Below are 23,930 nucleotides of genomic sequence, written 5' to 3'. Positions count from 1 at the left end.
CATGTGTTGCCCCCCCCTCACACACATACCGGTACGTGTGATTGGACGATGGCTGTGTCTCTTCCCAGACTCGTCGGACAAGCTGAGGCAGCCCAAGATCGGAGTCCTGATGAAGCAGGTGATGGGGAACAAGGAGGACATCCCTGGAACCTTCAGCAGAGGAGGTGAGAGGCCGTGTGTGTGTGTGTACAGTGTGTGTACAGTGTATGTGAGGGTACAGTGTGTGGACGAATGGTATTTGACGCTAAAGGACCACACATTCATCAAAACCTTTCTGACAGAAATATTTTCAGAGATGAAATATGTTCCGAGATGAAATATGTTCCGAGATGCGTGAGTTATGGCTGTGAAACAACCCCACTAAGGAATGTTAAATGGATCTGAACTGAGCATGTCGCAACTCAAAGATGAGCTTTATCATCCTAAAACCATCTCTAGCTCACCTTTGGGTCGGTGTGTGTGTGCTGGTGCGTTGTGTTGACCCATCTCCCATCTGTGGTGTTGGTTAATGAGCATCTCTGTCATCTGACCTCAGCTCTGGGTCAGAGGGCAAGGGTCATCTCCCTCTCTCAGCCCAAAGTCTCAGGCAAGGCCAGGAACTCTCCCAGAGGTACAGTAGGACCCGTCCTGACCCCCCCCACCCCCTTCTTCCAATCTAACCAATCAGATCTCTTTAACAGTGACGTCAGTCTGTCTGCGCTGGTTGGCCCCGCCCTCCCTGTGGTGTGATGTCTGCCTCTCCAGGGACTAACTTTGTCGTCCAAAACTGTTTTTTTTGACATAGCTTCTCTCTCTCTCTCTGTGCGTCTTGTCCTTCCAAGGCATGCTGGCCCATTGGGCCTCGCATCCGCTCTGCAGAACGCCCTGTCCGAGCTCTCTGTGTTTGATTACCGCTGTCTGTTCAATTACTACTGTCTGTTGCGTGTTTGATTACTACTGTCTGTTGCGTGTTTGATTACTACTGTCTGTTGCGTGTTTGATTGCTACTGTCTGTTGCGTGTTCGATTACTACTGTCTGTTGCGTGTTTGATTACTACTGTCTGTTGCGTGTTTGATTGCTACTGTCTGTTGCGTGTTCGATTACTACTGTCTGTTGCGTGTTTGATTGCTACTGTCTGTTGCGTGTTTGATTGCTACTGTCTGTTGCGTGTTTGATTGCTACTGTCCGTTGCGTGTTTGATTACTACTGTCTTGTCCCTCCTGCGTGACGATTGCTGTGACTCTTCAGGGACACGGAGTATGTCTGTGATCGACTTCTGTCCAAACCTCCCCTCCTGCAGCCCAGTGTCTCACCGGCATGTTTAGCAGTAGAGCTGTAGCTGTGCACAGTACAACACGAACGCACATGAACACACGCACAGCCTCCAACACCCCACGTGATTGACTCTCTGTGACGACGGCTGAAGGCTCGCTGGTCATGACCTCCCCCTGTGTGTGCGTGTGTGTGTCCCAGGCAAGTGGGGCAGCATCCGGGGCAGCGGGCGTCTGAGTGCCTACAACCCCGACATCGGGACCAGGCTGGCGGGGAAGGAGTCTCCCCAGCCCAACGGGGGGCCCAGCGACGCCCTGCTCTTCAGACAGCAGAGGGCCTACCTCTACATCATAGGGGACAAGGCCCAGCTCAAGGTAACACACACATACAGACACTGAACCATACAGCCATGACTGTTCTGTTGCCCATTCTCTTGTGCTCTGGTGTCAACCCCCCCCCCCCCCCCCCCTCAAAGCATCAATGGCTTCATACATGTGTGTGTGTGAGACAGCAGGATAGAAGCCCTGTTGATATTGATGTGTGTGTGTGTGTGTGATGCAGGGAGGGAAGCAGGACTCGTTCCAGCAGTGGGAGGTGGTGCCCATCGAGGTGTGTGACGTGCGGCAGGTGAAGAACAGCTTCAAGAAGCTGATGAAGGCGTGCGTGCCCAGCTCGGCCACCAGCGACCCCAGCATGACCTTCCTCCGCTGCCTGGAGGAGTCGGAGTGGATGTGTCTGGTAAGCACAGCACGCCGAGCTAGTGGGTTCTGGTGTGTGTGTGTGTTTGCCTGTTTTTGTCTGTGCCCGATAATGTGTTGGGTGAGAGGAGATTGTTTACCGTTAGTAAGTGGATGGACTCTTTCTTTGATAGACGAGATGTGTTCATCCTCACTGTGTGTGTGTGTGTGTGTGTGCAGCTGAACAGGGTGCTGCAGGTGTCCGTCCTGGTGGTGGAGCTGCTCGACACAGGGTCCTCCGTCATGGTCAGCCTGGAGGACGGCTGGGACGTCACCACGCAGGTGCCCCCCCCCCCCCCCCCCCCTCGTCCACACACATCACATATAACCCCCCCCCCCCCCACACGCGTGCTAACACGTCTCTCCTGCGCCCCGCTCCCCAGGTGGTGTCCCTGGTGCAGCTGCTGTCCGACCCGTACTACCGCACCTTCGACGGCTTCCGCCTGCTGGTGGAGAAGGAGTGGCTGTCGTTCGGCCACCGCTTCAGTCACCGCGGCGCCCAGACGCTGGCCAGCCAGAGCAGCGGCTTCACCCCCGTCTTCCTGCAGTTCCTCGACTGCGTGCACCAGGTGCGCGTGTGTGCGTGCGTGCGTTAACAGGGAGAGCCCATGTAGCGCGTACGCGCGTTTCCCTTTTTCAACATGTTTGTGTTTTCGAGAGACGGTTCTCTCCCCGAGGTGTTTTGTGTGTCGTCTGCCCTCCTTGGCGTGACCGTATCCTGGTTGTCGCGCTTCAGTGAGCGATTTCAAACGCTCTTCCTTCCTCCCCCCTTTTGTTTTTTTCTTCTCGGAGGCTCGTCATATCTGTGTGAAAGGCGGCCGCATGTTTGTCCTTCGGTCATGTGGCTCTGCGCTCGAGCGCGTCCCGGGCGTGTGTGCTAGCCGTCGTGCGTGAAAGGGCTTCCTGTTTTTTTGCCAGGTTGCTGACGTGGATGTCGCAACATTATTGTATGTAGGATGTGTGTGTGTGTCTGTGTGTGAATGGGCCTTGCATGGGTACATGACTACGTCAACAATGGGCAAAAACAATTATTTCACAGGGCTATTAGTCAACCAGGAGCCTCTCCTTTTAGACAGAAGCTTCTCCTCATTGTCCGTCTCTGGGCCTGCTGCCTTGAAATAGCCACTCTGTACACACAGGGAAGATAAACAGATCATGTATTTTACGAAACGGAAGGAAACGCCAAGTTACTTAACGTCCTCGAGCTCCCAAACGGACCGCTCAGAAGCACGACGTCTCACCGTGACGGCCGCTGCTCTCCACAGCTGAAAAAAGGCAGACTCAACATTTTTCAAAGTCTCCGAATCGCACTGTTTATTTAATTTATTCATTTAGCTGACAGTTTATCATAAAAGGGACTTCCAAGAGATTTTCAGAACGGGAAATGCGTGTAACATTTCACGCTTTCTCCCCCGCCGCACCCCCCCCCCCCCCCCCCACAGATCCACCTTCAGTTCCCCATGGAGTTTGAGTTCAGCCTGTACTACCTGAAGTTCCTGGCCTACCACTACGTGTCCAACCGCTTCAGGACCTTCCTGCTCGACTCGGACTACGAGCGCATCGAACTGGGTCAGTCGTTCCTTCTCACCACAACCCTGAGTCATTCACCAAGACATGCATTTGTTCACCAAGACATTCATTTTTTCACCAAGACATCCATTCATTCACCAAGACATCCATTCATTCACCAAGACATCCATTCATTCACCAAGGCATTCATTCATTCACCAGGGCATTCATTCATTCGCCAAGGCATTCATTCATTCGCCAAGGCATTCATTCATTCGCCAAGACATTCATTCATTCGCCAAGACATTCATTCATTCGCCAAGACATTCATTCATTCGCCAAGACATTCATTCATTCGCCAAGACATTCATTCACAAAGACATTCATTCATTCATTCGCCAAGACATTCATTCATTCGCCAATACATTCATTCACCAAGACATGCATTCATTCGCCAAGACATTCATTCGCCAATACATTCATTCACCAAGACATTCATTCATTCACAAAGACATTCATTCATTCACAAAGACATGCATTCATTCACCAAGACATTCATTCATCCATTCACAAAGACATTCATTCATTCACCAAGACATTCATTCATTCACCCGTAAACCTCCCATGCTGACGCCCCGGGCCATGTGTTTGCTGTGTGCAGGAGTGCTGTACGAGGAGAAGGGCGAGAGGAAGAACCCGCAGGTGTGTAAGTCCGTGTGGGACTACATCGACCGGCTCCACAAGAAGACCCCCGTCTTCTACAACTACATGTTCTCTCCAGAGGATGAGGAGGTGAGGGGGGGGGCTGTCCGTGATGTTGAACGGACTGCTCGCAGAATCAACCTGGGTTTTTTTTTGTAGGTGGCTGGTACTGGTTGACTCAATCAACTTCATCGACCGTGTGTGTATGTCTGTGTGTGTGTTTCCAGGTGCTGAGGCCCTACAGCTACATATCCAACCTGAAGGTGTGGGACTTCTACACGGAGGAGACCCTGTCCGAGGGCCCGTCGTTCGACTGGGAGCTGGTGAGGGGCCGGCAGGAGCGCCTGGCCGAAGAGGCCCCCCCCGACAAGCCCGACACGTCGGGGCCCAAGTCCCAGAGACACATCGTGTGGCCCTGCTACGACAGCCGCAGCAGAGTGGTGCCCGACGCCATCACCAAGCTGCTGCAGGTCGGTGGCTACAACTCACATAAACACACCCACACACACACACTTAAGGTGTACTAAGGTATGTGTGTGTGTGTGGTCCTTCCCAGGATCTGCAGGGTCTGGAGGCGGAGCTGGGCCAGGTGTCCGATAAGTGGAAGGAAACGTGGGATAAGATCAAGAACAGCCAGAGGGCCGAGGCCAAGCTGGAGAGCAAGGTGAGACCCCCTGCTGGACAACCAGCTCCTAACCCCCCCACGGGGGGTTCACCATCCCGCTCCGAGCCGTCTCAACCCTGCGACCGCTGTCGTCTGCCGACCTCTGGTGGCCACGTGGTAATATTGCTGACTGGGTCTTCCTCCTCTTCCTCCTCCATCCCTCCACCCAGCCGTCCTTCTCCAGCTCCCTGCTGATGTCGTCCAACCTGAGCCACCAGCGGCGCTCCCAGGGCGTGTACCTGCAGGAGAGCGGCCGCGGCTCCTCCATCAACCTGGCCATGGACTGCGAGGCCAGCGCCACCTCCACGCCCATGCCCGGGCGGCCCAGCACCAGCACCCTCTACAGCCAGTTCCAGAGCACCGAGAGTGAGAACAGGTCGGTGCCCCCCGCTCCCCAGGCTTCCGGCGAGGGCCTCGGAGCCCGCACTGCAGGGCCCCCGTGGGTGTGGGTGTGTGTGTGGTGACCGTGCGTTCTTTGTGCCCTCTGAACCCCAGGAGCCACGAGGGGATCCTGTTCAAGAAGGGTGCCTTATTGAAACCGTGGAAACCGCGCTGGTTTGTTCTGGATAAGACCAAACATCAGGTAGGAGCAGGAAGAACGGATGACTGTGTTGAAACCGATGATGGGATTAAGTCGATTCATGCTGATAATCTCCCTCGCTCTCCCTCTCCCCTGTGTAGCTGAGATACTATGAGTCCAGGAAGGACAAGGAGTGTAAGGGGGTGATTGAGCTTGCGGAAGTGGAGTCTGTCATTCCAGGCACGCCCACCATGGGAGCGCCCAAAAACATAGAGGAGAAAGCCTTCTTCGATGTGAGTGGCATTCAAGGCAAAACGTGTTTTGGTTTCCGCACCATGTCTGAACACGTCCTCGGTCATACCTTCCTGCTGTTTCTCCTGCCCTTCATGCTGCCTCCCCTTCTCTCTCTCTCTCCCTCTCTCTGCCACAGCTCAAGACGACCAAAAGAGTGTATAACTTCTGTGCGCAGGACAGCTTGAACGCACAGCAGTGGATGGACCATGTCCAGAGTTGCCTCTCAGACGCCTAGAGAGGGGCGGGACTCCCAGAGAGGACTGGACCAATCCAGCACAGCAACAAACGAGCAGTGTCGAGGCGTCCGACGGACATGTCTGCCGGCCAATCCCCCACCGAGCTCGTCCCCCCCTCCAGAAGAGAGCGGGAACGGGATCGGAGAGGGGGCCTCTCTAACACTTAAGCTCTGTTCAGTGTCGGTAGCGTTGAACTGACAATGTTACAACAGGAAACAAACAAAAAAAGTTTATTTGTTTTTGTTTAAAAAAAATAAGAAAAGGAAAACAAAAAATACGAAAAGAAAAGGACGTCCCCGAATGACCACTCGTTTTGCTGCGTGGCTGCAGTCGCTCACCTCCGGTAGTCTGACCACTATGTGTGCTGGATGTCTATATGCAACTATGGAGCTAACAAAATATCGCATGAAATCCTCGGTGATGCAGGTCTGAAGGGCCGTTTGCTTACCAGACCGAATGAACCTTGGGGCTTCCAGCATGCAGATCTCTCCTGCCCCCTCCACCTTTAGACCTCATCTACCCCCCCATACACACACACACTCTTAACGCACCAGGGAGGACGCAACAGAGGACTACATCTCCCATGTCCCCCCCCAGCCAGCCGTGCAGATGAACAGGCCCCTGCTGATGGCGGGCGATCGCAGTAACCGGCAGGATGATCTTGAAGTGCGCTCTATCCTCCTTTATCCTCACCCCCCCTAAACCTAACCCAGCACCGAGACAAGGAGGGAAATCCTCAATTTTTTCATGAAGGATCTTTTCCTTACCTTTCCACCCCGCCCACCCCACCCCCCCCAGTGATATCAGTCCTCCTTCCTCCCTCCCTTGATGATGGTATACTGTGAACTGTTAGCCCTCGTGATCAAACCAGGAGAATGCCAGTTGGAGATTAGAGTCTCACTCCGTCAGACAAGAGGTCGGCGGAACTCCATTAGTGTTTACAAAAGAAGCTACGGACAGTGACTAGCTTAGCCTCCTCTTCTAGATTTCTAATTCTCAAAAAAAAACAAAAAACAAATACAACCACTATTAAAATTCACAATATTAAGGGATGCCGATGGAAAGGAGGGATGTATTTTGTCGTGATGATTCATTTTGTGCACAAAATATTACAGAGGACTAAGAGGTGAGATTGAGACGGGACCGGTGAGCGGAGGGTATTATAAGATGCCTCAGACTGTTTACACAGCGCAGTGCCGAGAGACTGGAGCTGGCTGCCATGACGACCAACACGTGACCACATCGCCCCTCTCTGTGGCTTTAGTCAAGTAGTACAGACCGAGACAACAGTATTGTACTTATGAGACCAGGACATTGCTACCCTCTTTTCTACACAGGAATTGCAAAGAACATGAGATTGTGACATGGCGTACATTCATCAACCAGAGGGGTGGGGTTATGCAGCAGTCAAGACATCCGAGACGTCATCCATTTAGGGACGTCCGGCTGCACATCGACACGTGCGACGTGTTACATTACAAATCACCTATCAAGCAAGCAGCCAGAGGGTCGTGGGGCTCGGAGAAGCATGTGTCTCTACAGTGTTGCTGATCTGAACATAGAGCTAACATCAGCCAGTCCCAGCGCTCCCAGCACTGTGCGTCTGTCTATGAACCAGTGTTTTTATCTAGGGCCCGTTGTCTTCTATTCGAAAGCTTGTACATAGGAGTCTATGTCTGCTAGAGCATCGTAGAGAAAGAATATGTTTAGATGGATTTAGTGAGATTGCAAGATTGTCACTTTTTTTTTTTTTTTGCTACAGACCAGTATGGGTTAGCCGTCGTTTTGAACCCATCACCAATTCACAGATACACATCAACCACAAAGCCCACACCCTTGTTCTTGTTAACACAAACATTGCCGTGTAAAAAGGTTATACTGCTGTCTCGTTGAACATAAAATTTGAATTGTAGATTTTTGTGTCTAATAACTTCTTTGTATATACTACTCAGATTTGTATGTAACGTTTATGTCAGTAATTTATTTAACTTCCTCAGTAAGAAAAGTTCCTCAAGCACCACTTATTTTTGAATTAGGAATCCGATGTGCCATTTGTTTATTTCTGTATTAATGTGACTAATGCTACTACTTTTTTGAAATTTTGTTGTACAAGTAAACCCTCATGTCTTTTTTAAAAACACGGTTGTCCTCCCCCAATGTCGACCCGAGCAATAGTAAGAAGGTGTGCTGGTGAAAGTAAAGGCAAGTCTTTTGAAAAAGGCTTAATCCACGTTACTTGACCTGCACAGGTGGATGCTTAGAATATCAGTCCACAAGCCCCGCTCACCCCATTCCCTGGGGTTCATCTCCTGATTGGACTTGAAAACATAAAACATCCATCAGAATGACACATTGTAATTATTTTATTTATTTTTATGTTCCATCTTTTCTAATTAGAAATTTCCTTCTGAGCCGGGTTATGTTGTCAATCATGTAAAATATTTTTTAGAATTAAAACAAAAAAACACTGTGGGTTTAAAAGCCGTCGTTCCTCTGCGTTTTGTTTGAACGAGTCCCTATTGTTTTCTAGCTCGGCTGCTTAGCAACTTCTGCTTCCAACCTTGATGACTGACGAGACAGATGGGGATGGGTGGCCTCACCCTGTTGGAGTGGCTGGTGGTCAGAGCTATGGGCAGGGAACATCCCTCACAGCTCTATATAGTCTCCCTGTGGTTAGTGTGGTCAGACTCCAAACCCAACAGACAAATACAGGAGGCAGCTTGTAAGAAACAAGGAAAAAAGGTTAGTCCAGGCATCATTTGAGGGAAATGAGATATGGGTCAAATAACTTCTATTTTAAGTGAATTATTCTTTTCAAGATGAAACCAAGAGCGACTGCATGCGAAACAAAAAACTAATCATGTTTGGTCTGAATGTACAGGATATATTTTGATGGAATCAAGTTGGCATAAGACACTCGCCCTCCACTCGGGTGACAATCCAAATGAGAAGTGTTGAGGGAGGGGGAAGTGCTATTATAAATATATGCAAAGGATCTACACCCTGTTCAAATCATGCATCATCTCCTTTAAAGGTACAGTAGGCAAGATTCTTTCAGAAAGAATACGACTTTATACCTTATGAACGTGCAAACGCCTGAGGCACTCTGCGTTTAGCGACACAGCTCTGTGCATAGCTCAAGCTGGCAGAAAGCGTTGAAGTTCAGACAAGACTGGCTCCGTTTCTCATCTTGGAATTTTTTTTATGATGTTGCCTATTGCAGCTTTAAGGTCATCTCAAAACGGTGGGATGGTGAACGTCTGGTGGTGAACCTTGTCCCGTCTCTACCTGACCTCAGTGTTCTGGGAGGAAAAGATGCATTCGTTCCACATTGACAAGCAGGCCTTTGGCATTCATATTGTCAACCAGAAAAGTTTAATTTCAAAACGTGAAACAAGGATCATAGAACTTGATAGCTGTCAAGTGATTGTGTAAGCACACGGAGAACTCGAGATGTTCTGCGCGGCCCACAATGCCCCTCTCCAAGACCCGCCCCTTTCAGAGACGGCAACATCCTCAACAGATGCAACAGGCACTCCTACCTTGTAAGTGCAGGGAGGATAAACGGAACATAGACACACAGGCATCTTGAGATTGCTTGTAAAATTACTTTAAATGTAGATAATATTTGAATATAGGTAGATAATGTTTGGTTGATTTAGGGGGGGATAGCAGTAAGAACTTAAAAGTTGATACAATCAGGAGGTCTCAGCTCACTAGCTAGGTCAACAGAGAACCACTTATACATGCAAGAACAAAAATAAAACAAGACAAAATCAAAACCTTGATTTGAGATTATATCCAAATTGGTTTGCCCATAGTGATACCGAATGAGTCATCTTTTTCCGACGACACGCAAGTTGATAAAAAGAAAAAACAGATTAAAATTTAAATTAAATGACTAATTGACATTATTGCACATGAGCAGAAGACAGTAATACTACAGAAGTCTGTTCATCGACCCACCACTATCCTCTGTGAGACTCCCCAGAAGCATTTAACACATTCAGAGAACTGGAGACGTACAAGAATGAGAGAATGTTTCAATAAAAGCAACCCAAAGAACGAGAACAGATTTGGTAAAAAAAGAAGAAAAAGATTTGGATTTCAGTGAGGGACGAGAACACGATGGCCTGCAGAGATGAGGGGGAGGAGTCGGACACGTACATTGTGCTATAACGTTCAGGAAATGGCTGCATAAGTGCTTTTCTTAAGCAAAAAAAAAAAAAAAAAAGAAGAAGGTATTTATTGTTGAGGCATCATTTCATTTAAAGTTAACCTGTGCTATCCGCTTTGGGCAATGATGTTACATCCCTACAATTCTGATCCAACCTTTTGTTAAGAGTAGGAGAGAAATCCTTCAGAGGGGGAGGGGGGGGGAACAACAACAACAATGGTTTATACTCCACGGATTCTGTCGTTAAAAGATCACTGCTACATTAAAACCGCACGTATTTATGTGCAACATCAGAAAAGGCTTGAAGAATATCCCTCTACACTGTTCTGTCTGTTGGTTGGTTCATACATGTCCCGCCTCCTCATTATTGGTGTTGATTGGCAGTGTCCAGGTCCAATAACATGGCAGAGTGATTCAGTAAAACACCATAGGTTGCAGTGAGGTTATTGGGGGGAGGGGGAGAGGGAGAAGGGAGGGGGTAGGGGTCACTGGAAGTGGCACAGAGTCTGTGGCATCCATCCAGGCTGGGCCTGTGTCTCTCACTTGCCTCAGATGGGCCCATTCACTGACACCTCGGGGGGCTGTGGCGTGTCACCTCTGGAGGGAGAGAGAGGGGGGGGGGGAGGAGAGATTCAGTGACATTTCTTGAGAGAGAGCTGGGTTGAAGGGGAACGAGGGACACGATGGCAGTAATGGCACACTGAAGGACAAAGGTGCAGCGCGAGGGGCCATCCAGACATTTGGAGAGCCCCGCACAGCCGAGCCGTTCTCCCCTTTTCCTGGCCGACTAAAAATAAGTCACAGTAAATATTTCTCCAGGCAGCGCAGAGCTGGCACCGAGCGCTCCCATTGTTCTGATCCTTGGCCCGGCCTCTATAGGCCAGCTAACGGGCTTTCCACAATCAATGGACCAGCTGGGATATCTATTCATCTGCAACATCTACACAGAGAAGGTTCTTTAACACGTTAACACGTTCCATGGCAGAAAAAGGAGAAAAGGAAAGGAGAAGTAAAGGGGGTCTGAATCGGACTATTTCCACAGTCCCAGGTACCTACTTCCTATCAGTCTGTGTGGCGGGGCTGGGGGGCGCGGCTGCTGCTGGACTCTGCTCCGGGGCCACTGGGGGGGAGGCTGGGGGCGAGGCTGTGAGGGAGAGCTTCTCCAGAGACACTGAGATCTCCTCACTGAGGGGAGAGGGTGGAGGGGAGAGAGAGAGACACACACAGAGCCGTTATGTTTCCTTCCAGAAGCTTCACTGGCAGTTCATGGGGAGCTCTTGACAAAAACACAAACTCTTGAGTCCAGAACTCCCAGTCCCCGTCCAGTCTATAATTACTTCAATGTGGTGACTACAATCCCATATATAGATGCCTATTGACATGGGCCACTATCTTTTCCCACTGAGGGTGGACAGTGTGGGCTGTTATACAGTGCTGAGAGGCACTACGGAGGCCCAAGAGGCACACAGCTTACTGGTGTGTAAACTCTCATTGTGCAACAGCAGTGAAATACAGGTTACCGCGTTAACGAGCTAAATAGGCATGAAATGTCTCTGCGACCGGGCTATGGAGGCTGCTGGGGAACGGCAGCTCCCATGCATAGAATCACAGAGGGGGTAATGTGCGCCTGTCAATCCTAACCTACAGATCAGCATGGAAACGGCTGTCTGTAGGAACCACCAGGCGCAGGGACGAGGCCCCTTTGTGGAGTGGGTGTACGGAAGGAAGCTTCTTCTCGGCTGCGAACCTTTTGAGGTCGGCTCTCTTCTTGGCGCCGGGGCTGGCGCTCTGGGATGCGGCGGCGGCTGCGGCGGCGGCGGCTGCCTTGTCATCCTCCTCGCTGTCTGAGCCCCCAGAGGAGCTGCCGTCTGAGCCCACCAGGGGCGCCTTCTTCCCCTGGTCCACCGGCCAGTCACCGGAAGAAGGGGTTGCCGCTGCCACACACACACACACACACACACACACACACACACACACACTTAGCTTGTCTAATGCCGGGAGAGGGAACTTCCCCGATCTTTCGTGGGACTGTGAATGTGGTTCCCCTCTCACTCACCGCTCTTGTTGGGGCTCTTTTTGGGGCTCTGTTTGGCTTGTTTGTCGGCGTCGCTGCTGCCCGTGTCCGTGGGAGAGCTGCACCTACGGCCCATCTCTGAGCTGCCGGGACACAGGACGAGACGGCGTTAGCGGCACCAGATAAGAGCGAGCCACGGTGTTCCCTGCGCAGCAGCTGACGTGGGGAGGGGAGGGAGGGAGGAGGGCACCCACCTGCTGAAAGGCTGGAACTCGGTGAAGTTGGCCCAGCCCGTCTCCTGCGTGTCTCCACCACCCCCACCTGGGGAGTCCCACCCCACGGGGGCCGGGGAGGACGGATCCCCCCCTGACTCCCCGAAACTGGCCGTCCAGCCTGGACCTAGGGGCCAAACAAGAGAAAGGGGTTAGGGCGGTGCCTGTGGGGGGGGAGGGGTGGAGGATGGCTACAGAAGCGCGTGTGAGGGACTGGAGGGGGTCGTTTACGTGAGTCGGGGGCCGTACTCTGGGCGTCCTTGCCGTCCTCCGCGCCGCGTGCCTCCGGGGGGCTCTGTCGGGAGTCCTCGTCCTCGTCGGAGCCCGACCCGCGGTCCCGCTCCCGGCCCCCGTTCTCCAGGCTGCCCCTGGAGCTGCGCTCCGAGGTCTGGGACCCCCCAAACCTGACCCCCCCGCACAGGGAGAGACGACGGGACCGGGGTGGAAGGAAGAAGGGAACGAGAGAGGGAGAGAAAAGGGGGGGCAAGAGGGTAAAAGGGTGCTACAATTAGAATCATGTGTTAGAATATTCAAGATCAAAAATGATAATATAAATAAAAATGTATAGAAACCACACCTTGTTCTGGATTTGACTTGAGCTGCATAGTTGATCTCCTTGTCATCCCAGATATCCTCCTCCTCCTCAGCGTCGTCAAACTGCCGTATCCTCTCTTTACAGCAGGCCTCGAAGGCAGCCGCGTTGGCCTGCAACCAACACACACACACACATCAGGGGCGCGGTAGAATGCTGGCAGAAGGCTGATCCGCTGCCAAATTCACAACAACTTACACTATTATCATCAGCATCTAGATTGAAGTTGATTTCGGCATTCCGGTCAAACGTGGAGCTGGGAGGAGAGATATCGAATGTTATTATAAAATCCTACCAAGCTTTTTGGCACACTAGAAATATTCACTGTGCACCGTTTGTGTTTTGGAGAAACTGAGTGGAAGGGGAGAGGGGAGAAAAAAAAAACTCACTTAATGTTTTCGTCATGCTCACTGAATTCCTCATCATTGAACCCAAACTGATCTACGAAGTTGGCCGTCATCTGCTGGATCTGATAGTCTGAGAACGCCTGAAAAACACATCACAGGACATGTGCACCGTTTGGCACAGTTCTTTCAAATCAAGCGTGGTGTGACGGATTTCTCCCGACAGGCATAGATAGAACAGGCCCGGTTGCCATGGCGGCCGTGGCTCCCTCCTACCTGCTGGAGTGACAGGTCGTTGGGGAAAGGACTCTCCATGTCGTCATCCTCGCTGGAGGAATGAAGGTTATGGGTGCTCACCTGGAACACAGGGGTCAGGACTGTCAGAGGGAGTGACTGTGTGTGTGTGTGTACAGTTGGTGTAAAAGTGCATTTTAGAGGAACCCAGGTGTGGTCCTCACCAACTCCACTGTGTTTCTCCTGTTGGTCTCTCTCAGGGTCTCATCCACAAAGCTCTCCCATCGTCCCCTGCAGTCCTCTGGCAACTCTGGAACAACACAGACCAACGTCACTTCCACATGCTAGTCAGGAGGGCTGGACACCAGACAGAGGAGCAGCTACACGTGAAAACACACACACACACACCTTTGATGAGGTCACTGATCTGGGTCTGCACCGGTCCCTTCTCCAGGTTCTGTACCACCATGTTAGCAATCCTGGTCAGGTGACCCATGTTGCCTCTCCTGGTGCCTCCCTCCGCCCTGTGGATCACAGACAGAATGAGGAGGACAGATCTCTCGAGGGACCGGGCCCGGGGACGACACACAGGGACCAGCCAAGCGGACCAGGTCCCACAGAGCACGGAGCACGTACTGGATCTTATCGTTCTCCTCCCAGGCGTCCAGGATCCTCATCACCAGCCGACACTTCTGGAAGAGCTGAGGGGAGACAGGAGGACTCGTTAGGGGAGACCCAGGAGGAGCCAGGTACATGAGAGAGATCAGACAGGGTGGGTCTGAGGAGGGGCCACCTACGTGTGCCACCAGGGCGTGGTGGAGGGGGGTCTCCGGGTCGGCGCTCTTGCCCGGCTCCCCTCCCTCCTCCTCCTCCTGGGTGCCGGCGCCCGCCGAGGGCTTCTCCTCGTGGTTCTGGAGGCCCGGGTTGAGCCGCTCCTCGGGGACAGCGTGGCTCAGGATGGACGCCACGCACAGCTCCACTTGGAAGTGCAAGAAGTTGTTCCAGCAGTATTTGAAGAAGAGATCCTGGAGAGACAGAGCAGTAGGGAGCGCTTGAGAGATGGAGAAGGACAGCGAGAGAGAGCGCGCGAGAGAGAGAGAGACGCATAGACAGTCTAGCGGAGGCCTGATAGGCCAGCTGTACCAGTAGCAGGTCCATGGTGCTGAGCTGGCACAGCTCCTGGCAGATGCTGGGCGCGCTGGTCTGCAGCAGGGCGGCCACCAGGCGGGCCACGTGAAGGCGGGCGTTCCCCAGCGGCTCCTCCAGAACGCCGACGGTTGTCAGTATTGCACTTTTCTACACGGGGGTGGGGGGTGGAGGGGGAGACACACACGAGATGCAAACAATGCAGTGACTGGAGAGAGAGGACAGCGTGGGCTGGGGGAACGGGTCAGGCAGGTTCACCGGACGACCGTCTGGTCGTCCGACGAGGCCGGTGGGGCCTACCTTGGGGGGATTCAGGAGAAGCTGCTGGAAGTCCTTTAGATGGGGCTCAATGGCATGTAAAATACTGCTGTTGACAGTGTAAGACCTTTCATATCCCTGAGAATACAGATCCATCAGCCCTTCCAACCTGAGACAGAGAGGAGAACATGACTGTGTTAGCATATGCAGGAGGGATGAAGGGGGTCTGATGAGAGGGGGCATAGCAGTGTCCACTCACCCAGACCTCCTGGTCTCCAGTAAGGTAAGTAGCACTTGAGTTCCGTTCACGATGGAGGCCTCGCTCCTCTCCCCCTCAAACATGGTCTTCAGAAGACCTGCCACGCTCTCCTGCCTGAAACACACACACACACACACACAGAGTGACTGATTCTATAACACAGACACACCCCCTCCCCCATATTCAGTCACATCTGTAGGGTTCCAAGCCGACTTACGACTCCAGCACAGTCAGTAAGGGGTCGGCCTCCACGTTTTCCTGCATCTGATTGGCCTGGTCTCGACTAAGGCGGATGATGTCACAAAGCGTCTGGGATGCGTTTGATTGTCTCTGCGAAAGAACAGGCCGACCAAATCAGCATTCCCCTTGGCGCCCAGCCAACCAACGCGGCCCGAAAGAATGCCCTGCCACGTCCAGTGTTGCTATTTGAACAGGTGAGTTCTACGGCGCTTACCTCCTCGTCTTTGCCTGTGTGGATGAGCTCTGTTAGTCTCTGGATGAGCTTCTCCTCGTTCAGCCACTGGCAAACACAATAAGTCACGGATGAGTAGCACTGCCGCGAGATGCTCATAATGGGCTCAAATCCTTTCATCGAATCAATGGCAAATCTGAATCGGTCTCTAAGTCTGGACGATGCATCTGGGGCAAGCTTACATTGAGGACCTCCTGCCTCAAGGGGGCGGGCTCCACGCAGCTGATGAGCCGAAGCAGCAGGTCCATCATGGCGGAGGCGTCGATGTGCTTCAACACCAGGCCGATGAAGCCATCCTTCTTCCTCAGGAAGGAGATCACCTGGGGAGAGACACGCGCCTGGTGAGGATCTTTGCTTCAATGAATGAAAAGGTGTACCCGCACCCGAGTCCTGATTATCTGTCCCCACGAGCAATGAACTTGTTACCTGTTCGGTTTTCCTGGCGATGAGATTGCCGATGGTCTTGCTGAAGAAGCTGGCCAATAGAGGGTTCAGGGGCGGGTCCTGTTCCAGGAAGTGATATAGTGTCTCCAGGAGCGACTCATCCCCCCCCAGCTTGTCATTGATGAGGGACACATCTGATGTCAGCAGCTCACAAGCAATGTTAGAGAATCTGGAAGAGGGGAAATAAAGAGACGGAAGCCTTTACAGTCAGGTCAAAGGTCGATCTACTCTAATCATCACAACGCCCATATTCCATCGCCAAAGCATGCCCCCCCATCATCTCCTGGTTGTCCAGCACTGCTCCCCACACGCACTTGAAACGGCTCCTCTCCTCCAGGTCGGCGGGGGGTTCCGTGGTGATGAGGTTGACGAGCTCCTGCATGCAGTGGTCCTGGGAGAGGAAGAGGAGCAGGCGTCGGTTCTGGGCCTTGCACTCCTGCAGGACGTCGTCCTCCTCCATCAGCTCCCGCAGGGTCACGTCCTCGCGGTCCAGCAGCTGGTCGATGTGGGAGATGGTGTGCAGGTCAAACTTCCAGAACATGGTGGCCGCTGGGACAGGGGGCACAGCCCTGTGAGGCGGACGAGGTGAGAGAAAACCAGGGGGGGTGGGGGGCAGAGAGAGGGGGGGCACGGGGGGACACGACAACAAAGAGGAAGGGTTAAGGCACAAGACGTAGCAGAACGGCATGGTGGAGTAGAAGGGGAAATGAATATCCAAAAATCCCAAGGACAGATGTGGACATGGAACGCCATCAGATGTGGTCTGAAGCGGGTGGAGACGGGTGGTTGTTCCTACCAGTAGGTGAAGCGTGGGTATCTTTAATCAGACCTCCCCCACAGACAGGCAGGCATTTGTGTTTGTGCAGACGGCAGAGAGCGTGGCGAGGCCTGGCATTTATCAGCATGGGTCTCCTCTTAGAACACAGGCCTCCTTAGTAGCAGAGACACAAAAGGACTCACCATAACCTGAGAGAGAGCGAGAGACAGAGAGGGAGAGAGACACAGAGAGAGACAGAGCCGTTATGTTTCCTTCCAGAAGCTTCACTGGCAGTTCATGGGGAGATCTCGACAAAAAACACAAACTCTGCGCAGTAGGGAGCGCTTAAAAGATGGAGGCGAAGGACAGCGAGAGCGAGAGAGGACACAGTGTCAATTTGTTCTAATGTAACCTCTGACTAAAACCTCTGACCTAGCGCACACTATGCTGTGTGTCTTAAAAGACCTGTAGGAACTTAGCTTTGACAGTTTTTGTTATTAGTCATTCAGTTGGGGCAAAGCTTTCTAGTTGTAGACAGGCAGTAAAAATCACTTGACAATAAAGGCATTGATTTATGTAATATTTGCTTCAGGGAGCCTAAACCCAAGTCAACTTGTTTCTATGACACAATGACCTGACAAACCAGTAGTGACTTGCCTATTTTACATAAGTCGAGACAGTACCTCGTTACCAGATGTAGCCTAAATAAACTAAATAAGCCTGATGCTCGGAACTAAAAACAGGAACAATGAGGAACTTACAGCCGTAGAAATGGAGTTCAGATTTGTTTGCAGACAATGGTGCGAGTCACAAACAAATAAGCCTGGTTTAGAATATATCCAGCCTAGAAAGTCGTGTTCAAGTCAGGTGCCCCTGGATTGTGTTAGTGGCTTAAGTCATATGTTTTGCGTAAGAGATACTTTCCTCTACAACCGACCCGTACTATTCATACATAGATGGATAGGCTATACATAGGTCTATTTAAAGACAGGGCTGGCACTTTGCTTTACTCGGGGCGCACCGTCAAGCAACAAGTTCCCCACACTCAGTACAGACGAGGTCACGCAGCGTAAAACAGAGTAGCATGTAGCGCTCTACAACAACCACACGCAGCATTTGCATCCGGTGCAATGCATGCACACTATTCTTAACCCACTCAAGACCCTGGTTAGCTAGCTAGGTCTGTTTGCAGATGCTTGATTTTAGCATTGCACTGTTAAAAAGACAAGCCAGCCACAAAATTTTGTTGTAGGTCGTCCTACTTCAACTGTTAATATCTTGTCATAATAATGCAGTGCAGAGACTGCTAACATATCAGCAGTGACTAAATCTAGTGTGGTTGCCTCCTCGAAAGACTTGACACTGACTGCCCATCACACAACACTAAAAAAGGAAATATAAATGCTTCCTCCATTTTCCTTTTTTCTTTCTTCGTGTGACGACCCTGGCCTGCACGTGCGACAGCAACCATCTGGCATACATTTACAAAGCACACACAAGTGCAACAATAACACATAGAGTGCTCCCCATGGATACTAAACAGGAAAGCCTGACTTTTTATCTAAAATAGAACTCACCGGGGGCAACCTCAACAAAGAAGTCCACTGGTGAATAGCATAAATGTTGAAAAGAGGAACAATGTTGGAGAGCAAGCAAGTGGATGTTATGGCCCAACAGTGATCTGAATTTGGCAAGTCGAAGAAAGGCCTTTGAGAAAATGCAATCAGACAGCAGACTTGACTAAAACCTTTATGGTAAATAAATCTTGATTTGATTCATCCATGTAAATGCTTGCCACTTACACACAAAGTATTTTATTGCCTGACAGTGCACTATGGTCGACTACTTAGTACAGTATATATATATATAGCTATGGCTAGTTAAGTTACCACAACATTCCTCAAAAGGTTATGCACAGGTTTTTCCATGAAGAGGGCGAACTGGGGGACACAATCCCAACATAACATGAACAAACGTGGTGTGTTGAGTGAACTGACTAAAAATGGAACAAATATAAACATTTAAATAGTCAACTCTTCAACCATTCCACAATAGGTGATTTGAAAGAGCATCCCTGTGGATTATTTTAAATTGGTAATGACAATGTATGGAGACTGAAGTGTGTTCAAAAAACGTAAACTGATATGTTGTGGCCTTGACTAGAAAAGCACTTCAATATCCCTGTCGTGGGAGCTCACATTTCTGTTTACTTCACTACTAACCAGTGCCGGCCAATACTACGGGTTTTCTTACCCTCAATAGTACAAATCTATGCTAATTTTGATCGTATCATTGGATAATGCTTACGTTAGTTGACGTACCTAACTTCTTTTAAATGGCTGAACACCAACTGCCTTTTATATAGCTAGCTACTAGCCAACTAGGCCATTAGGTAGCCATAATACATTTAGCTAGAGCTAGCTATCTAACGTTAACTACATAATCTAGGTAATCTACTATCTAATAATTTTAGAGTTGTGTTAGATAGCCATCTGAATGACTACCGTTGTTGACAAGCAACCCCACGCATTTCAGAAATTTTACTAATTTGAGGTGCCTTACTATTATGGTAAGGTAGCTAGTTCGTAGTTAGCAGAGTATTGGTAGCTAGCTACATTATTACAAGTTAGACGATTAATATTGTAGCAATACTCCAAGTAAAATCGGAACATCTACACCAACAAACACAAACATTCATGTTAGATTGTTACCTGGACACTAGTTCGTAGTTAGCCTAGCTATCTTAAGACTAGCATGCTACCATAAAGTCCACGGATGGGTTGAATCAGATCGTCTCCGAGCTATCACAACACAGTTAACTTTGCTAGCCAACTAAGTAGAGCTAGCTCAGTAAGTTGCTTTGGCTAACGTTGGCTAGTTTGCGTCGCTAACCCAACGATAACGCATCACAAATTCAGCTATCACTAGTCAAAGTAAGACAACTATGGCTGTTTGGAGCAGTACATCATAGGTCCTCTAAAACCTACCTTAACGGTTGAAACCTTGCAATCCACTTGTTTGTTGCTACCTTAACTAGCGGACCTAACGTCACCGTGGCTATAAGGTAGCTAGCTTGCTAAGCTAGCCAAAACGTGATTTGTTTTGATGGGTCAGGCTGAACCAGTAGTAGCTATATGTCAGCCCAGTGCCTTTGAAATACGTTTTATCAACATTTAAGCAGTTTCCTCACATAAATAGCTACCTTGTGTATTACATCAAAAACGAAATACTCTGTTACATTCGTTACCGTAAAATTTTAAGTCCAACCGTTAGCTCAACTCTTGCATGCAAGGCAGGAAAAACTCATATTTTCGAATCAAAATGGCGAATACTGCGGCGGGAGCGCGCAGCAGACCGCTTAATGCACGGGGGCGCGCCTTTACTTCAGAAAGATAATTAAGATACGTTCAGCTATTGTGTATTTATATTTTTTTTTTTATGCCAAACGAAATATTACAATATAACAAACACTTTCAATGGCCTTGCAAATAGTAATGTTTTCTTAATTTTAAAGTAGAAAATATTGATACTTGCCGACACGAACTCATATAATTTTCTGACATGTATACATTGGTCAGAAGAGAATGATAATCAAATAAGAAACTGTTTTATTCCATTCTAGGTATATTCTCAATACTGGGGTTTGCAACATACTACTTTCCTGTAGAAGCTGAACTCTCCCCGCCCTTTACCAGCGAGCTATCCCACAGTGCAGTGCGTCTCTACTGGATCATGGATCAGAATGGTAAGCGTAATACCAACTTCTAAAATCGCTACTAAAACGTGTTTAATTATCTAGTTTGCTAAGTATGCATTCATTTACATATCTGGAATCAACTTATTCTAAATCAGAATTCAAATAAATATTATAATGCTGAAGTTTCCGAGTATCACTTGCTAAATTACTCTTAAGGCCTTTTTACCGTGGAGCTTGCTAGCACTAGCTATTAGCCAGCTAGCCAAGTTGCTGCATTTAAGAAAGGTAAATCCGATAAAACGCATTTGCAAGGTTCCTTTTACAAAGAAAATATGTAGTAACATATTATAATTGCAAGCTCGTAAGATGGGCTAAACGTAATTTGTCCAGCAATATGACTCAGCTACCTGGTTCTGGTCTTCCCAGTAAATGGACTGCATGATTGTCACTGTTTGGCTCAGTGAACCTTCATGTGCGTGTTTTGTCCGTCACAAGATTTTGTGGACTGTCAAGATGCTGACAAATTTACTAACTTAAGATAGACTCTTGTGTCATCTAGTAATGTTGCAAACTATAGAGATGCAATAATTTTAATTTGTGTGGGTCAACCGATATTGTCATGTAGCTGCTTGGGATGTTAAGACAGTGTGCATTGATAATTCATAACTAAATATGGGTTACACGTGTCTTTACACAGACAATGACTTACAAGGCACGGATGGCTCGGGCAGTTTGGGGGGCCCAGATGTGCGCAGACGAATCCCCATCAAACTAATATCCAAACAGCCCATCAGAATCAAACCTGCCCCCCGAAGCCAGAGGCCCATGAGCCGGTTGCCGTCGAAACCGTCTGCTGGGGATGAAGGTATGGTGTTATGTGTTTGTTTTCTGTTTGTGGTTTATTCAGTGTAAGAAGGACTTTACTTAGAATGTGTTATTTTTCTTTCTTCAGAGAACTTTGGCTTTAAGCAAGGAGAGGAGAGGTTTGACTGTGGGACCAAAGCTGGTGATGTGTTTGCTGGTCAGCGGAGGTTCCCCCAGCAAATGTTTTGGGACTATAAGGTATTTTCTCTTCAAAATCCAGCTCTGTCCTCATTGTTGATTTGGTCATAATGTCTGCTTCTAAAACAATCTTCTTGTTAGTAACGTATACTTTTTTTCTAACAGTTGAACTTAATTGGTGAAAAGGATGATGTTCCTGCTCACTTCTGTGACAAATGTGGTCTGCCTGTAAGGATATATGGACGGATGGTATGGGTTTTATAGATTTAATTTGATATAGCAGTTGTTTTTCACATGCCTCATCTAACAAGCGCATTATCTGACTGACTTCCATAGATCCCATGCAAACATGTGTTTTGCTACGATTGTGCGTTACTTCATGAGAAAAAGGGAGACAAGATGTGTCCAGGGTAAGAACAGTAGTCAGTGTGTTGTTTTAGAAATAAAGATGGCACCATTGTGTCTCTGCTTTCTCTGCATGTGCCCCTAAACGGTGCCTTGTTTCTCCTACGTTCAGTCTTAACATGTACAGCTGCACAGACCCCGTCCAGCGCATCGAGCAGTGCCTGCGAGGCTCCCTCTACATGTGCAGCATCGTGCAGGGCTGCAAACGCACCTACCTGTCCCAGCGGGACCTGCAGGCCCACGTTAACCACCGCCACATGCGAGCGGCCAAGTCCGGGGGCGGCCGCCCCGAGCCGGTGCATCTGCCCCCGGCCTCCGAGGTGCCCGACCGCTTCCGCGTGCCTCCGCCCCACCTGCCCAAGGCCCACGTTCACCTCCCTCCCCCGCTCCACGACCCCTACGGTCAGCCGCCGCCTGCCTCCCACGATGCCCCGCCCCCTTCCTCCGGAGACATGGGCGCCCGAGCCCTTGGCCAGGAGACGTTCCGCATCGCCACGGTGACCACGCGCAAACACAGTAACCTCATCACTGTGCCCATCCAGGACGACTCTGGCTCCTCCTCCTCCTCTAGAGATACCCTTCCACCTGGGCCCGGCTCGGCTCCCCCTCCCCACCACCACCCTGGGGACTACCCAGGCCAGCCTGTAGTGTCCCACCCACACCACATGATGGCACCCCCGCAGCAGCATTATGGCCCTCCTCCTCCTCCCCCACCTCCCATCAACCACCCAATGCAACACCCTCCACAGGGTTCCGGAACACCCCACATGGTTTATAATCAGGCCCCTCCTCCACCCATGTCCTCTGCGCCCCCTCCCATCACCCCTCCTCCGGGACATATTATGGGTCAGATGCCCCCCTACATGAACCACCCTCCCCCAGGCCCCCCACCTCAACACGGGGGTCCTCCCGTCAATGCCCCTCCACCCCACCACTACAACCCTAACTCCATGCAGCAGTTCCCTGAGGACCAGGGAACCATGAGCCCTCCTTTCAACCAGCCAGGAGGGCTCAGTCCTGGGATGTGGCCTGCCCCGAGGGGGCCCCCTCCCCCACGGATGCAAGGTCCCCCTCAGGGTCAGATGCCTGGACCTCACCACCCTGATCAGTCCCGCTACCGGCCATACTATCAGTAGACTCCTCTCAAGGAGAACAGTGCTGCACTAGGTTTCCCTGTTGCTTTTCCCTTTTGTAATCAACGTGGTCGTGAACCTCAGGGTTGATTATGACACTTTCAGTGCAAACAAGGAATGAGACCAGTCTATTCTGTGAAATGTATGTTGTGTTCTTTTGAAATACTTGTGCTTAACTCTTAGTCAGTTTGAACTGAACATACATTTTTCTATCTGACAAGTGTGCTTTCCATCGATTTCATGTAAATGTTAGTTTTAAGAATTCAAAATAAATTTTTAACAAAGTTAAACATCTCTGTAGTGATAACTTTGGAATGTCCTGTATATTATATTTTCCCACATATTAATAAACTCAATGAGACAAGTATATACCAGTACAGGAATTACAGGTGGACTGTGTAAATTGAAGCAAAACGTGTAGAATCAGTGTATTCGACTGTAAATTAGTTCACACCCAGTCAAACTGTTGTGGATTATTGGAGTAGGTGAGAGGAGGTAAACTGGAAGCCAGGAGCAGATGGGCAGTGATTTGGTCTGTGGTATAGTTAAAACCCTCAGTGACTGTTGGGTACCACCTAATAAGATCCGCTCTTGGCCGAAGGCAACTTATACCTCACAAGGTAACTGGGGAATGTATCCCACAAGTCACTACCCCACAACGTATATATATATTTTTTAAAATATTTATTTGTAAAGAAATCCGTCACCTTAAATGCATATTTGTGTAGTATACCTAATATTCCAAAAATCCTTCCACCAGGGTTGGTGTGAATGTGATGTTGTTTTGGACGTCCATGCACTAAAGTCCTG

At 49.9% G+C, this 23,930-nt stretch overlaps 3 protein-coding genes and 1 non-coding gene across 10 annotated transcripts in view; 2 read left to right on the top strand and 2 right to left on the bottom strand.

The window, feature by feature from the left end:
- sbf1 (SET binding factor 1) overlaps positions 1-8,392 on the top strand; it is a 37,905-nt gene extending 29,513 nt beyond the window's left edge. For 3 of the 4 annotated variants that reach the window (XM_067254538.1, XM_067254539.1, XM_067254536.1), the window contains exons 28-41: positions 69-164; positions 536-610; positions 1,454-1,626; positions 1,814-1,990; positions 2,170-2,271; positions 2,373-2,558; positions 3,432-3,558; positions 4,160-4,290; positions 4,428-4,670; positions 4,757-4,864; positions 5,035-5,240; positions 5,360-5,447; positions 5,546-5,677; positions 5,815-8,392. In XM_067254538.1, the coding sequence (XP_067110639.1) occupies positions 69-164; positions 536-610; positions 1,454-1,626; positions 1,814-1,990; positions 2,170-2,271; positions 2,373-2,558; positions 3,432-3,558; positions 4,160-4,290; positions 4,428-4,670; positions 4,757-4,864; positions 5,035-5,240; positions 5,360-5,447; positions 5,546-5,677; positions 5,815-5,913 (1,943 nt within the window). In that variant the 3' untranslated portion in view covers positions 5,914-8,392. The remainder of the gene's footprint in view (positions 1-68; positions 165-535; positions 611-1,453; positions 1,627-1,813; positions 1,991-2,169; positions 2,272-2,372; positions 2,559-3,431; positions 3,559-4,159; positions 4,291-4,427; positions 4,671-4,756; positions 4,865-5,034; positions 5,241-5,359; positions 5,448-5,545; positions 5,678-5,814) is intronic. The other variant, XM_067254540.1, reaches the window with a different exon arrangement.
- Positions 8,393-9,508: 1,116 nt separating this feature from the next.
- ppp6r2a (protein phosphatase 6, regulatory subunit 2a) lies at positions 9,509-20,189 on the bottom strand. 3 transcript variants are annotated; one of them, XM_067254542.1, is made up of 24 exons: positions 20,131-20,189; positions 16,923-17,092; positions 16,441-16,695; positions 16,109-16,295; positions 15,865-16,002; positions 15,665-15,730; positions 15,428-15,540; positions 15,211-15,324; positions 14,994-15,120; positions 14,691-14,843; positions 14,345-14,572; positions 14,184-14,248; positions 13,956-14,071; positions 13,772-13,857; positions 13,590-13,670; positions 13,359-13,456; positions 13,168-13,225; positions 12,955-13,082; positions 12,609-12,781; positions 12,360-12,504; positions 12,148-12,248; positions 11,839-12,025; positions 11,148-11,276; positions 9,509-10,688 (listed from the first exon to the last, which is right to left on the bottom strand). In XM_067254542.1, the coding sequence occupies exons 3-24, from the start codon at positions 16,665-16,667 to the stop codon at positions 10,640-10,642; spliced, it is 2,769 nt and encodes a 922-aa protein (XP_067110643.1). In that variant the 5' UTR covers positions 16,668-16,695; positions 16,923-17,092; positions 20,131-20,189; the 3' UTR covers positions 9,509-10,639. The 3 variants fall into 3 exon arrangements, with proteins under 3 accessions (XP_067110643.1, XP_067110642.1, XP_067110644.1); XM_067254541.1 differs by having other exon boundaries at positions 19,871-20,156; XM_067254543.1 differs by having other exon boundaries at positions 12,627-12,781; positions 19,871-20,156.
- On the bottom strand, positions 11,637-11,776 carry LOC136960560 (small nucleolar RNA SNORA84). The gene has a single exon (XR_010878856.1). It is a non-coding gene; the product is annotated as a small nucleolar RNA SNORA84 (small nucleolar RNA).
- Positions 20,190-20,582: 393 nt separating the features above from the next.
- Positions 20,583-23,817, top strand: cbll1 (Cbl proto-oncogene-like 1, E3 ubiquitin protein ligase). 2 transcript variants are annotated; one of them, XM_067254447.1, is made up of 6 exons: positions 20,583-20,628; positions 21,278-21,445; positions 21,533-21,642; positions 21,748-21,810; positions 21,919-21,992; positions 22,100-23,817. In XM_067254447.1, exons 1-6 carry the CDS (start codon positions 20,616-20,618, stop codon positions 23,121-23,123), a joined length of 1,452 nt encoding a protein of 483 aa, XP_067110548.1. In that variant the 5' UTR covers positions 20,583-20,615; the 3' UTR covers positions 23,124-23,817. The 2 variants fall into 2 exon arrangements, with proteins under 2 accessions (XP_067110548.1, XP_067110547.1); XM_067254446.1 differs by having other exon boundaries at positions 21,748-21,831.
- The last annotated feature ends 113 nt before the right edge of the window (positions 23,818-23,930 follow it).

Source organism: Osmerus mordax, chromosome 17 (genome assembly GCF_038355195.1).
Source record: "Osmerus mordax isolate fOsmMor3 chromosome 17, fOsmMor3.pri, whole genome shotgun sequence".
Taxonomy (NCBI): Eukaryota; Metazoa; Chordata; class Actinopteri; order Osmeriformes; family Osmeridae; genus Osmerus; species Osmerus mordax.
The sequence above is the reverse complement of the archived record's forward strand: the minus strand, read 5'-3'. Positions and strand labels throughout refer to the sequence as shown.

Excerpts from the sequence above, each read along its gene's own strand:
- ppp6r2a (XM_067254542.1), bottom strand. The coding sequence starts at position 16,667 with ATGTTCTGGAAGTTTGACCTGCACACCATCTCCCACATCGACCAGCTG. Across the intron at positions 15,541-15,664 it reads ACACAGGCAAAGACGAGGAG|AGACAATCAAACGCATCCCA; the intron begins GTAAGCGCCGTA and ends GTTCTTTCGCAG. Across the intron at positions 13,083-13,167 it reads TAGATGCTGATGATAATAGT|GCCAACGCGGCTGCCTTCGA; the intron begins GTAAGTTGTTGT and ends TGTTGGTTGCAG.
- cbll1 (XM_067254446.1), top strand. Across the intron at positions 21,446-21,532 it reads ACCGTCTGCTGGGGATGAAG|AGAACTTTGGCTTTAAGCAA; the intron begins GTATGGTGTTAT and ends TTCTTTCTTCAG. Across the intron at positions 21,993-22,099 it reads GGAGACAAGATGTGTCCAGG|TCTTAACATGTACAGCTGCA; the intron begins GTAAGAACAGTA and ends TCCTACGTTCAG.